The sequence below is a fragment of the Nelumbo lutea genome, chromosome 2 (genome assembly GCF_056320005.1).
Source record: "Nelumbo lutea isolate HS-2025 chromosome 2, American lotus-T2T, whole genome shotgun sequence".
NCBI lineage: Eukaryota > Viridiplantae > Streptophyta > Magnoliopsida > Proteales > Nelumbonaceae > Nelumbo > Nelumbo lutea.
In genome coordinates, this window is record NC_142685.1 from 53,191,142 (window position 1) to 53,200,317 (window position 9,176).

Consider the following 9,176-nt stretch of genomic DNA (forward strand, 5'->3'; position numbering starts at 1 on the left):
ATTACAACTTGAGACCATTTTCAATAACAACCCCTTTGACTTGTTCATGTATTATTTTATTAACAAACCATAGGGGTTTTTATTATTCAATCTATCTTAGAAATCTTAGTCCCATCATACAGGTGAGATGAATTCTTACTATGAATAGATGTTAAATCCACGGGCAAGATGCGGTTTACGGTGGAGGGGCTATTAATAGATTGGGAGAAGGTTATAATTTCAGATTTCTGAGGTGGAATACAGTCTATTTATCCCTAAATATAATTCACCACTTCAGCAGCTTCAGTATACATGCACCCACTGTAATTAACAAAACCCATGCTCTATCATAGGCAAATGAGCTCTCAACCGTCAGACTGGAATCCAATCAACACCCATTAGTGCTGCTCAAATTTCCTTGGTGATGAGATATCAATTTGGATGAATGATTGATGGATAAATCACAAGCAATAAGCACATGCTTCCTGAATATATCTATCTATCTATATATATATATAGGACCACATTTTGTTTATAATCCTGACGGGACGCCATATTATTACGTGATTAATTATTCAAATTATTAAATAAAATAAGTGTAAATCAAATCAAATCATCAAGTCAAATAATTAAAGGATCATGATCTGATCTATCAAAATATATATTCTTGTGGAATAACAATAGTAAGATCTGTCAATGTGTTATTGCAGCTAAGTTCCAAAAAAGATCGACATGGATCCGTGATGAGCCTGAAAGGGCTGCGTCTTATAGGGTGGGGTCGACGTGATCGACCGATCGAGCCCATGATCCCGCCGGTACTAGGTCAACTGGTGTGATAAATTGGGCAAAAGATATCGCATTTGGGTTGCTTAATGGAAGAGCAATCGACACCCTTTTTCTCAACTGCTCCCAAAAGGGAGAGATTTCCATGTATTCACGTACATAATTCCACAAGAGAGTTAGAGAATTCCAAATGCTTACACAACTGGATTTCCCCGCGATGACTACTTAATTTTTTATTTGTTTATTAATATTTTGGGTGTCTAACTTCGGTAGTTAGATTTCGAAATTTCTACCGACTCTTTCGACGTAGTTCAAACCTTATTGCGACCATTCAGATTTAAATTATAAGCTTTCACGCAAAGCATGGAAAGAAGGCTAAAGCTCGCTTTAAATATTCATGCATAACCATATATAGGTCCATAGCTCCGTTGGTAACAGTTGAAAACACGGAGGATGAGGCAGAATATAATGTGAGAACTGAGCTCTAACAAGCAACCCTCTCAGCTCATCTCCTCTTCTCTGTGTTCTCATCTTTAATTTTGCACTTTTATCCTTGTCTAGCTAGCTCTCGTTAATACTCATTCAATTCCAAGTATGTCACGACCTTTTCTCTTGGTAGCCTGCGTTCTGGCTGTTTTTGCTTCTGAGGTCTACGGCGAAGTTGTCGAGCATTCGTTCCATGTAATTGAATCAAAACCCTAGAGAAGTGCTGCTTCTTCTTTTGCTTTTTCTGCCTTTATTTTCAGTTTCGATTTCCGCTTTTAGTAAGATGAAATCTTTATTACAGTTGAATAGGATATTTTAATTGTTGCTTATTATTTTCCTTCCGATCAATGGGATGGGCTGATGCAAAACTACAAGGATGTGTAGTGGTTCTTCTGCTTCCCATCCTGCTCTAATGGCGCTAGCTGCAAAACATTCTTGCAGTAGGGATGGACAAGGCTGGATGCTCGATCTAGTGAAGGGAACCACTCCCATCTAATTTTCAAATGGGTATCGACTCTGGAATAGTATATATAACAAAACAAAATTTATCTTCTTCATTCAGAGTTTGGAATATAATATATTAAGGCCTTGTGTTTTTAGCGAGACCTTATTGTAAAAGAAAGCAGAATACGCTTTTTTTTTTTTAGAAAAGAAGCAACCTAGCATCAAAATGTGCTTTCTCTTTCTATTTTCTCAACAAATTAATTAGATTGGCCAGCCGGCCGGCCGGTACTATTTCCTTGTTAGGGCGACTCGCTCTCACAGCAAAACAAGTACATACACCCCTGAGCCCTGAATAAATTAAAAAAGGTTTGTCATGTTTTGTTGTTTCAGGTGGGGAGTCTGACCATCCAGAGACTATGCCGGAGTCAAATGATAACTGCTGTAAACGGAAGTCTCCCAGGTCCGACCATTCGGGTCCGGGAGGGCGATACCCTCATTGTTCATGTCCTTAACAAGTCACCTTACAAACTCACCATTCACTGGTAATTAATCTCTTTAATTAATTTATTAATCACTACCAAGCTATATATATGCTCAAAACTCAGGACACCATGCATGAGTTCACAAGTTAGATTTTGTACTCTATTATTTTTTTTATAAAAGCAAAATAATGTAATAATACATACAGAATATTCCCTTTTTTTCTCACCAAAATTGTTGTCACTGATTTTGACTTCATTCAAAAACAAGACTGTTTGATTGACTTTTTCTATCCTAAAAAGAAGAGAAACTCCACTATTCTATATTTCCTTATTCAATTCAATTGCAAATCTTTGTCTTTTTTAATCAATAAAACCATCCAATTTTTTTAGTCAGAAAATTATATCTATAGAAGTCAAATAATTAATGATGTAATTTGTTTTCTCGTGTATATATGATCATGATGCCAGTAAACACTCGGCATTCATGTTTATCATGTTTTCTCATACACGCATGCATGTATGATTAATTGTATGTTTATCATCAGTTTATGTATGTTCAATCATGTTATGGGGATGCAGGCATGGAGTGTTTCAGATGCTAAGCGGCTGGGCGGATGGACCTGTTTATGTGACCCAGTGTCCGATTCTCCCAGGAAACAGCTACACCTACAAATTCACTATTACTCGACAAGAGGGTACTCTTTGGTGGCATGCCCACGTGTCCTGGATTCGAGCAACCGTCTATGGAGCACTCATCATCCGCCCCAGATCTGGTCGGTCCTACCCGTTTCCCAAGCCCTACAGGGAGATCCCTATTGTACTAGGTAATTCAACAATCTATCATTCCCGGGGTTTTTGTTTTCTTGCCAACCCGATGATCCGGTCCTTTGTAAAGACATAACAAACCAACTAACAACTACCAAAGAACGAGTCAGTGCTCCGAGTTATGGTGGACTACCTACCGTTTCTCAGTTTAATCTTTAATGTCATGAGACCAAAATGTCCTTTGCATGGTTGACCGCAGGGGAGTGGTGGAACGCTAACGTCGTGGACGTCGAGGGCGAGGCTCTAGCTTCCGGTGCTCCTCCCAATGTTTCTGACGCTTTCACCATCAATGGCAGGCCTGGTGATCTCTACCCGTGCTCTCGAATTGGTATCTAACACCAACGTCCACTCACTTTCCTATCTTGTTTCAATTTCAGTTCGCCTCTCATCTCTTCCGTTGCCTTTATACGATTACTCTACCATCTCAGGCACCTACAAGCTCACAGTGATACCAGGGAAGACCTACCTCCTCCGTATAATCAACGCTGCACTCAATACCCAGCTCTTCTTCAAAATCGCCAACCACCACTTAACGGTCGTATCCGCCGACGCCAGCTACACCCAGCCCTACAAAACCGATGTCGTCGTGGTCGCCCCCGGCCAGACAACTGACGTCCTTCTCACCGCCGACCGACCCCTGGGGGATCACTACATGGCGGCCCGCGCTTACGCGAGCGCCGCTGGGGGCCAGTTCGACAACACGACGACGACGGGTATCGTCCACTACGAGGGTTCCACGTCATTCGTACCCTTGATGCCAGTCCTCCCTGCCTTCAACGACACGCCCACGGCTCACAGGTTTTACAGCAATCTGACGAGCCTTAAGACGACGTTAAACGCACACGTGGCGGACCACGTGGACGAAAGGATGTTTATAACCGTCGGATTAGGTCTTTCGGCATGCGACCGGAATGCCACATGTGGAGGACCGAATGGGTTGAAATTTGCAGCTAGCATGAATAACCAATCGTTCCAACTGCCATCGACGTTGTCCATGCTGCAGGCGTTCTTTTCAGGAGTGAAGGGCATCTACACGGAAGATTTCCCCGACAATCCTCCGGTGGTCTTTGATTACACGAACACCAACCCGAACAACAGCTTCAACCCATCGCTATACATGACGGAGAAGAATACACGTGTGAAGAAGCTAAGATATAATTCAACAGTGGAGATTGTGTTTCAGAACACGGCGTTGATTGGGGTGGAGAACCACCCGATTCACCTACACGGGTTTAATTTCCTCGTGTTGGCCCAAGGGTTTGGGAACTACAACCCGGTTAGGGATCGGAAAAAGTTCAACTTTGTAAACCCGCAAGAGAGGAATACCATAGCCGTGCCGGTCGGAGGCTGGGCTGTTGTCAGATTCAAGGCTAACAATCCAGGTAAGTTTACCAACATACCCACCCCTTCCCTTTCAAGTTTCAACTTTCAAGATTATTATGATTGATTGCATCAATCTGAGCTCTAATTTGCCACGTGGAAAGGCATCAAATTAAGCAATGCAGACTGCAGAGCACTAGTTAAGTAGTACTACTAACGGAATGATCAATGATGTTTAATAAAACTGATACTTGACAGGTGTATGGATCATGCATTGCCACCTGGATGTGCACTTACCATGGGGCCTAGCAGGAGCTTTCGTGGTTGAGAATGGGCCCACGCCTTCGTCCAGGCTGCCTCCACCGCCTCCCGATCTCCCTCGTTGTTAGGAGATACACGTTTCTTTCGTATATCTTGTTACAGTTTTCTACATTTATTTATGTGATTATTGATTAGAACTAGAGAAATGATGAAGAAGAAAGAAAATAATACGGCTGGCGGGTTGGTTTGTCAAATTCTATTGAATTGGTGGCTTATCCTAATAAAAATAAAATTAGCGCGCATTAGTTTGGGAGTGAAATTGGGTGAATAGATCGAGATGTCAATTTGGATAATGAAATTGAAAATGAAGGGCTACCAAACCAATTAAGCAACCAGCAAACATCTGTGATCTGTCTAAGCTAGCTCTTATAGCTAGAAGGGGTAGAAGTGAATGAAGAGATGGTTGCGCAAGAGGGATAACATAATGGAATGGACCACAGGACCAGGCCATGCGTGTATCGGGGTATATAGGAAAATGACATGTCACAAGAAATTTTGTTCTACTTTTGAGTGGTTACTGATTATGGACAAATTAAGTTAAGCCATTGCCAACCGGATTAATTAACAGCTAAGCGATAGAGACTACTTGTTTGATTGTTTGGATGTTTGATTATTCGAAACCGACTGCTTTGGTTTGGGCCTGTTCATAATTGATGACTTGGTCTATTAATTCAATGTTGGGTGTTCTGGATCAGCAAAAAGAATTTTCAATTCTTCAGCCCTAAAATGCTTTTCATCACCCATTGCTTTAAAAACCCCACTCCCAAATCAACATTTTGCTCAATATTTATAAATTATAATCACAAGCTCAGAGGTAGCAATTTCGGACCCAATTCACGTAATAAGCTCCAACCAAGCTCACCCATTTCCTTGATATGGATCACATTAATTTAGGTGGATGGTTGATATGTCTCTCTCTCTCTCTCTGGTTCGTATTGGTGCTCAACCCGCAACAAACCCAATACATACTCGTTTCAGTTACAGCAGAGCCTGTGTTAAGAGTTAAGTCTACTTAAAAATTTCTCGATTTAGCCAAGCTCTGAAATGGCTCGTTTAGATTTCAAACTTTTTCCCCTTTCTTAAATTCTTCATTGTCCATTTCGTTGATTAACCATATTAGGAACCACAAGGATTAAATATAGAGACACCCACCTTGTTACTAATATTTTCTAAATTTAATGTATAATAAGTCTGAAGTCATCCTTTGAGAAAGGACACTGGGTTATTGCTCTTTATGTAAACTGCTTCAAGCTATTATGTCGTTGAAAATTAACATTATAACAATCTTATATTAAAATAAAAGTTGGAGCAAGAGAGAGAGAGAGAGAGGGTCAAGCCTATAGATTTCATCTTCCTTATCCAATTCAAAATAATTTAAAAATTGTATGCTTAAAGTTAGCCTGTTACAAGCAGCTAAAAATAAACGTTGCAAAAGAAATATGATATTCAAAAACAATTATAAAATGATATTTTATAATGTAAAATTCATTGAGCAAGGGCTGATTGTACCTCTTACATAGTCACATGTTTTGTATTGCATAACTAGCAACATTTTGTTTCGGCCTTTGGTGTCCACAAACAGATTTGGGTACCCAGTCCAGAAGAAGGGTAAATGGACTGGCTTGAGATCGAACGTATAGACCTAATCCTGATCTAGTGATCTTACCTTGAGATGGGCTGGGCAATTACTAGGCAGTAAATCTTACCTCGAGATTCACGTGGCACCATGTTTATGCAGCCTCAAGAGCCCCACTTGTTCCTCCATTCATCCCTCATTGATGGGCCAAAATTCTAGCCCAACATTTATGTCCTCAGTCCAAAATAAGCCATTTTTATGTGAATTTTAGCATCAGTAACTCCAGAGAAAGATTGATTAGCCATATAGAGTGGATACAGATTATGAAAGCAATTAAGTTAACCGATTAAGCGTTCCCCTATGTAAATGCACTTATCCGGATAAGTGTTTTACATGAAAAACTTGACTAGGTAACTGCATTTACCCAAATAGATAATTTATCAAAAATGAAACGGGGCCTTCATCTCTAATAATCAGGCTGATAGTAGCACAGTTGTCTTTCCAGATCTCAATTTCAAAATTCAAATTTGATTTAATGAATTCGAATTTCAAACTCAGACTCAGATAAACACAAACCATTGATAGGAATGATGGGTCGGACCCAGTCCACCTTGGGCCTTGGGCCTAATGATGTATGCCCGGACTTGGTTCTAAGCAGGTCAGGCCAGGCATTTGGAGTCGCTTGCATAAAAAGAAAATTAGGTGCCATTTATTAAGTTGTAATGAGATTTTTGAGATATTGTCTTTGAAAATCTAAACCGTTTCATAAGTATGAAAGTCTATTATGATCTACAGAACTATTAAATGAAAGATTTTAGGTGTAGAAAGACAAAAAGTTCCATTTGAATCTTCTAGGTTTTTTTGTCATTTTAGGTTTCTGCAAGCTTTTTAAGACATAGGTCTTTATGGTTTTCTGCCTTCATTACCAAACAAGAAAGACCAAGATGTTTCAAGCTTTGAAAAATCCAAAAGATGGGAGTAGGGTATGTCAGTATGATATTTTAGGTATTGAGCCTGATCTGAATTACGTGTGGGCTTGATGGAGGCCCAATCCGGAACAAGTTTGGATGTAAACTTGTACACGGGATAAGAAATTTCCAAGTTGAATAACCAGGCCAAGAAAACTCCAGAAAACAATGATTTTGATAAGGAATTCAGTGGCCGGATATGAAGCCTTGTTACCTCTATCAACGTCGATCTACGGTGTTCCAAAACCCTAATCCAGATCAAACAGTACAACCTGACCCAATGCTTTACGGTTCATATTGAAGCATGAAATGAGAAGATCGAACATCGAAGAGGGTGGGTGACTAATACCGAGTGAAATATGCTTTCCAATTGAGGCCACGTGACAATAAACAGTTGATACACGAAGGGGCCATTTGCTTGTGTGAAAGCTACATATGAGTATCAGAGCCTAATCCTTGATATTTTAAGGGGTTGCAGGAGGCTTGTACAGAGACAAACTCTCGTGGGTCCTAGTCTCACCTGTGCAAATTACATTTAAAGGAATAAAAAAACTCAAATGTCAATCAGATCGGAGTGGGGGAAGAGTGTGGAATTAGTACATATACTGAATGAGGACAACAGGAGAGAAGGAAGAAAGGGAGTAGCTAGCCAGGCACTTTATTTGAATACTTAGTGGAAAATGATTTCAACCGGCAGCAAAGGGCAGGTTGTATCAACGTCTTTTGTGCTCTACTAGTTGGGTAGCAAGATTTGGGTGGGAATTCAATCAATGTCCAACAAAGAAGCGACCAGAGAGCCCTTAGAGATGCACCCTCGTGATGCACTCAGAACCCAACCTTCACATCAACCTCCGACAATATCAGCCAACCAACCCTCCGTTTACCCCACTTAGTATGGTGGAGCCAATGGCATCACCCTCACAGCTTCAGCAGCTAGCTACCTCACCATGTCGTCCGTCCAGCTTAATTTGTCCGCCTGCAGCTTTGACGATTCACCACTCTTTCTCTCTCTTTAGTCTTTTCTTTTCTTTTCTTTACAGTTTACACCACACCTGCGATCTCAACTCATGGCCTAGTGTATTCAAAGCTTGAGAGATGCAGAGCTCTGTGCTTCTTTTATTGCGTGGCGTCTAGCTAGAGTGGCTCTCGGGGAGAGGTCTCTGTCACAAATGCTTCTTTCTGAGAGTTTGTATGCAGATGGACACGAAACAGCAGGACCAGAGTAGTAGTGTTCATTGAGGAAATCGATCGAAAGATGAAAACAGTAGTGGTTCACAGGTTGAGTGAGAGCGTCTGAAGATTACAACACGTCTCAAACAGAACGCTAAGCCCCGACACAGTAGCGCCCACATGCAGAAGATGAGAAACAACAGACAGCCAAGTCCTACGTCGACAACTGCCAAGGACAAAATTCATCCTTCCCAAATGAATGCAGCCACCACATGTGTGTATGAATGCAGCCAATCCAATCTGTATGCCTTTTCCAGATTCTCTTTGTAAGTATATATATACATATATATGTATATATATATATATATATAATGCCGTGACTCATCGGAGGACCAAATTTGTGCTTCTCTAATTTCAAGGCAAATGAACTTGTGTCGTTGCCTGCTTGAACTTGAGCTCAGTAGAGAAAAAATATATATAAAAAGAGCGATTTGGTTGGGTGCCCACTGATTCTGACAAAGAGAAAGAAGCACTCTTCGGTCTTCACATTCACATTCAAAAGACAAAATCATCGATCCAAGAACGTTATGATGACCAGAAAAAGAAAAATAAGTTACTGTAGCAACGCTTTAGGTTTAACAGAACAGCAAAAGCTTTTAGCTTTAATTCCTTGGCAACTAAAGAAAAGAAGTGGAGAGTGGAGACTGAGACCGGAGAAAATTTGCTTGGTTTCACAAATCATTTCAATAATGTAAGGTTTTGTCCAGCGAATATCTCCTTGATGGGTCCCATTTGCATAGTATTCCCACACATCCTCGTGGT

General features: G+C 40.6%; 1 protein-coding gene across 1 annotated transcript; it reads left to right on the top strand.

The window, feature by feature from the left end:
- The first annotated feature begins 1,205 nt into the window (after positions 1-1,205).
- LOC148870719 (laccase-7-like) lies at positions 1,206-4,899 on the top strand. The gene is made up of 6 exons (XM_088972380.1): positions 1,206-1,443; positions 2,083-2,234; positions 2,754-2,998; positions 3,199-3,327; positions 3,428-4,381; positions 4,578-4,899. Exons 1-6 carry the CDS (start codon positions 1,357-1,359, stop codon positions 4,706-4,708), a joined length of 1,698 nt encoding a protein of 565 aa, XP_088828506.1. The 5' UTR covers positions 1,206-1,356; the 3' UTR covers positions 4,709-4,899.
- Positions 4,900-9,176: the final 4,277 nt, after the last annotated feature.

What these genes read in the sequence shown, in the direction of transcription:
- LOC148870719 (XM_088972380.1), top strand. Translation starts at nt 1,357, where the DNA reads ATGTCACGACCTTTTCTCTTGGTAGCCTGCGTTCTGGCTGTTTTTGCT. An exon ending in TTGTCGAGCATTCGTTCCAT is followed by an intron (nt 1,444 to 2,082) that starts GTAATTGAATCA and finishes TTGTTGTTTCAG; the next exon opens with GTGGGGAGTCTGACCATCCA. An exon ending in CTACCCGTGCTCTCGAATTG is followed by an intron (nt 3,328 to 3,427) that starts GTATCTAACACC and finishes CTACCATCTCAG; the next exon opens with GCACCTACAAGCTCACAGTG.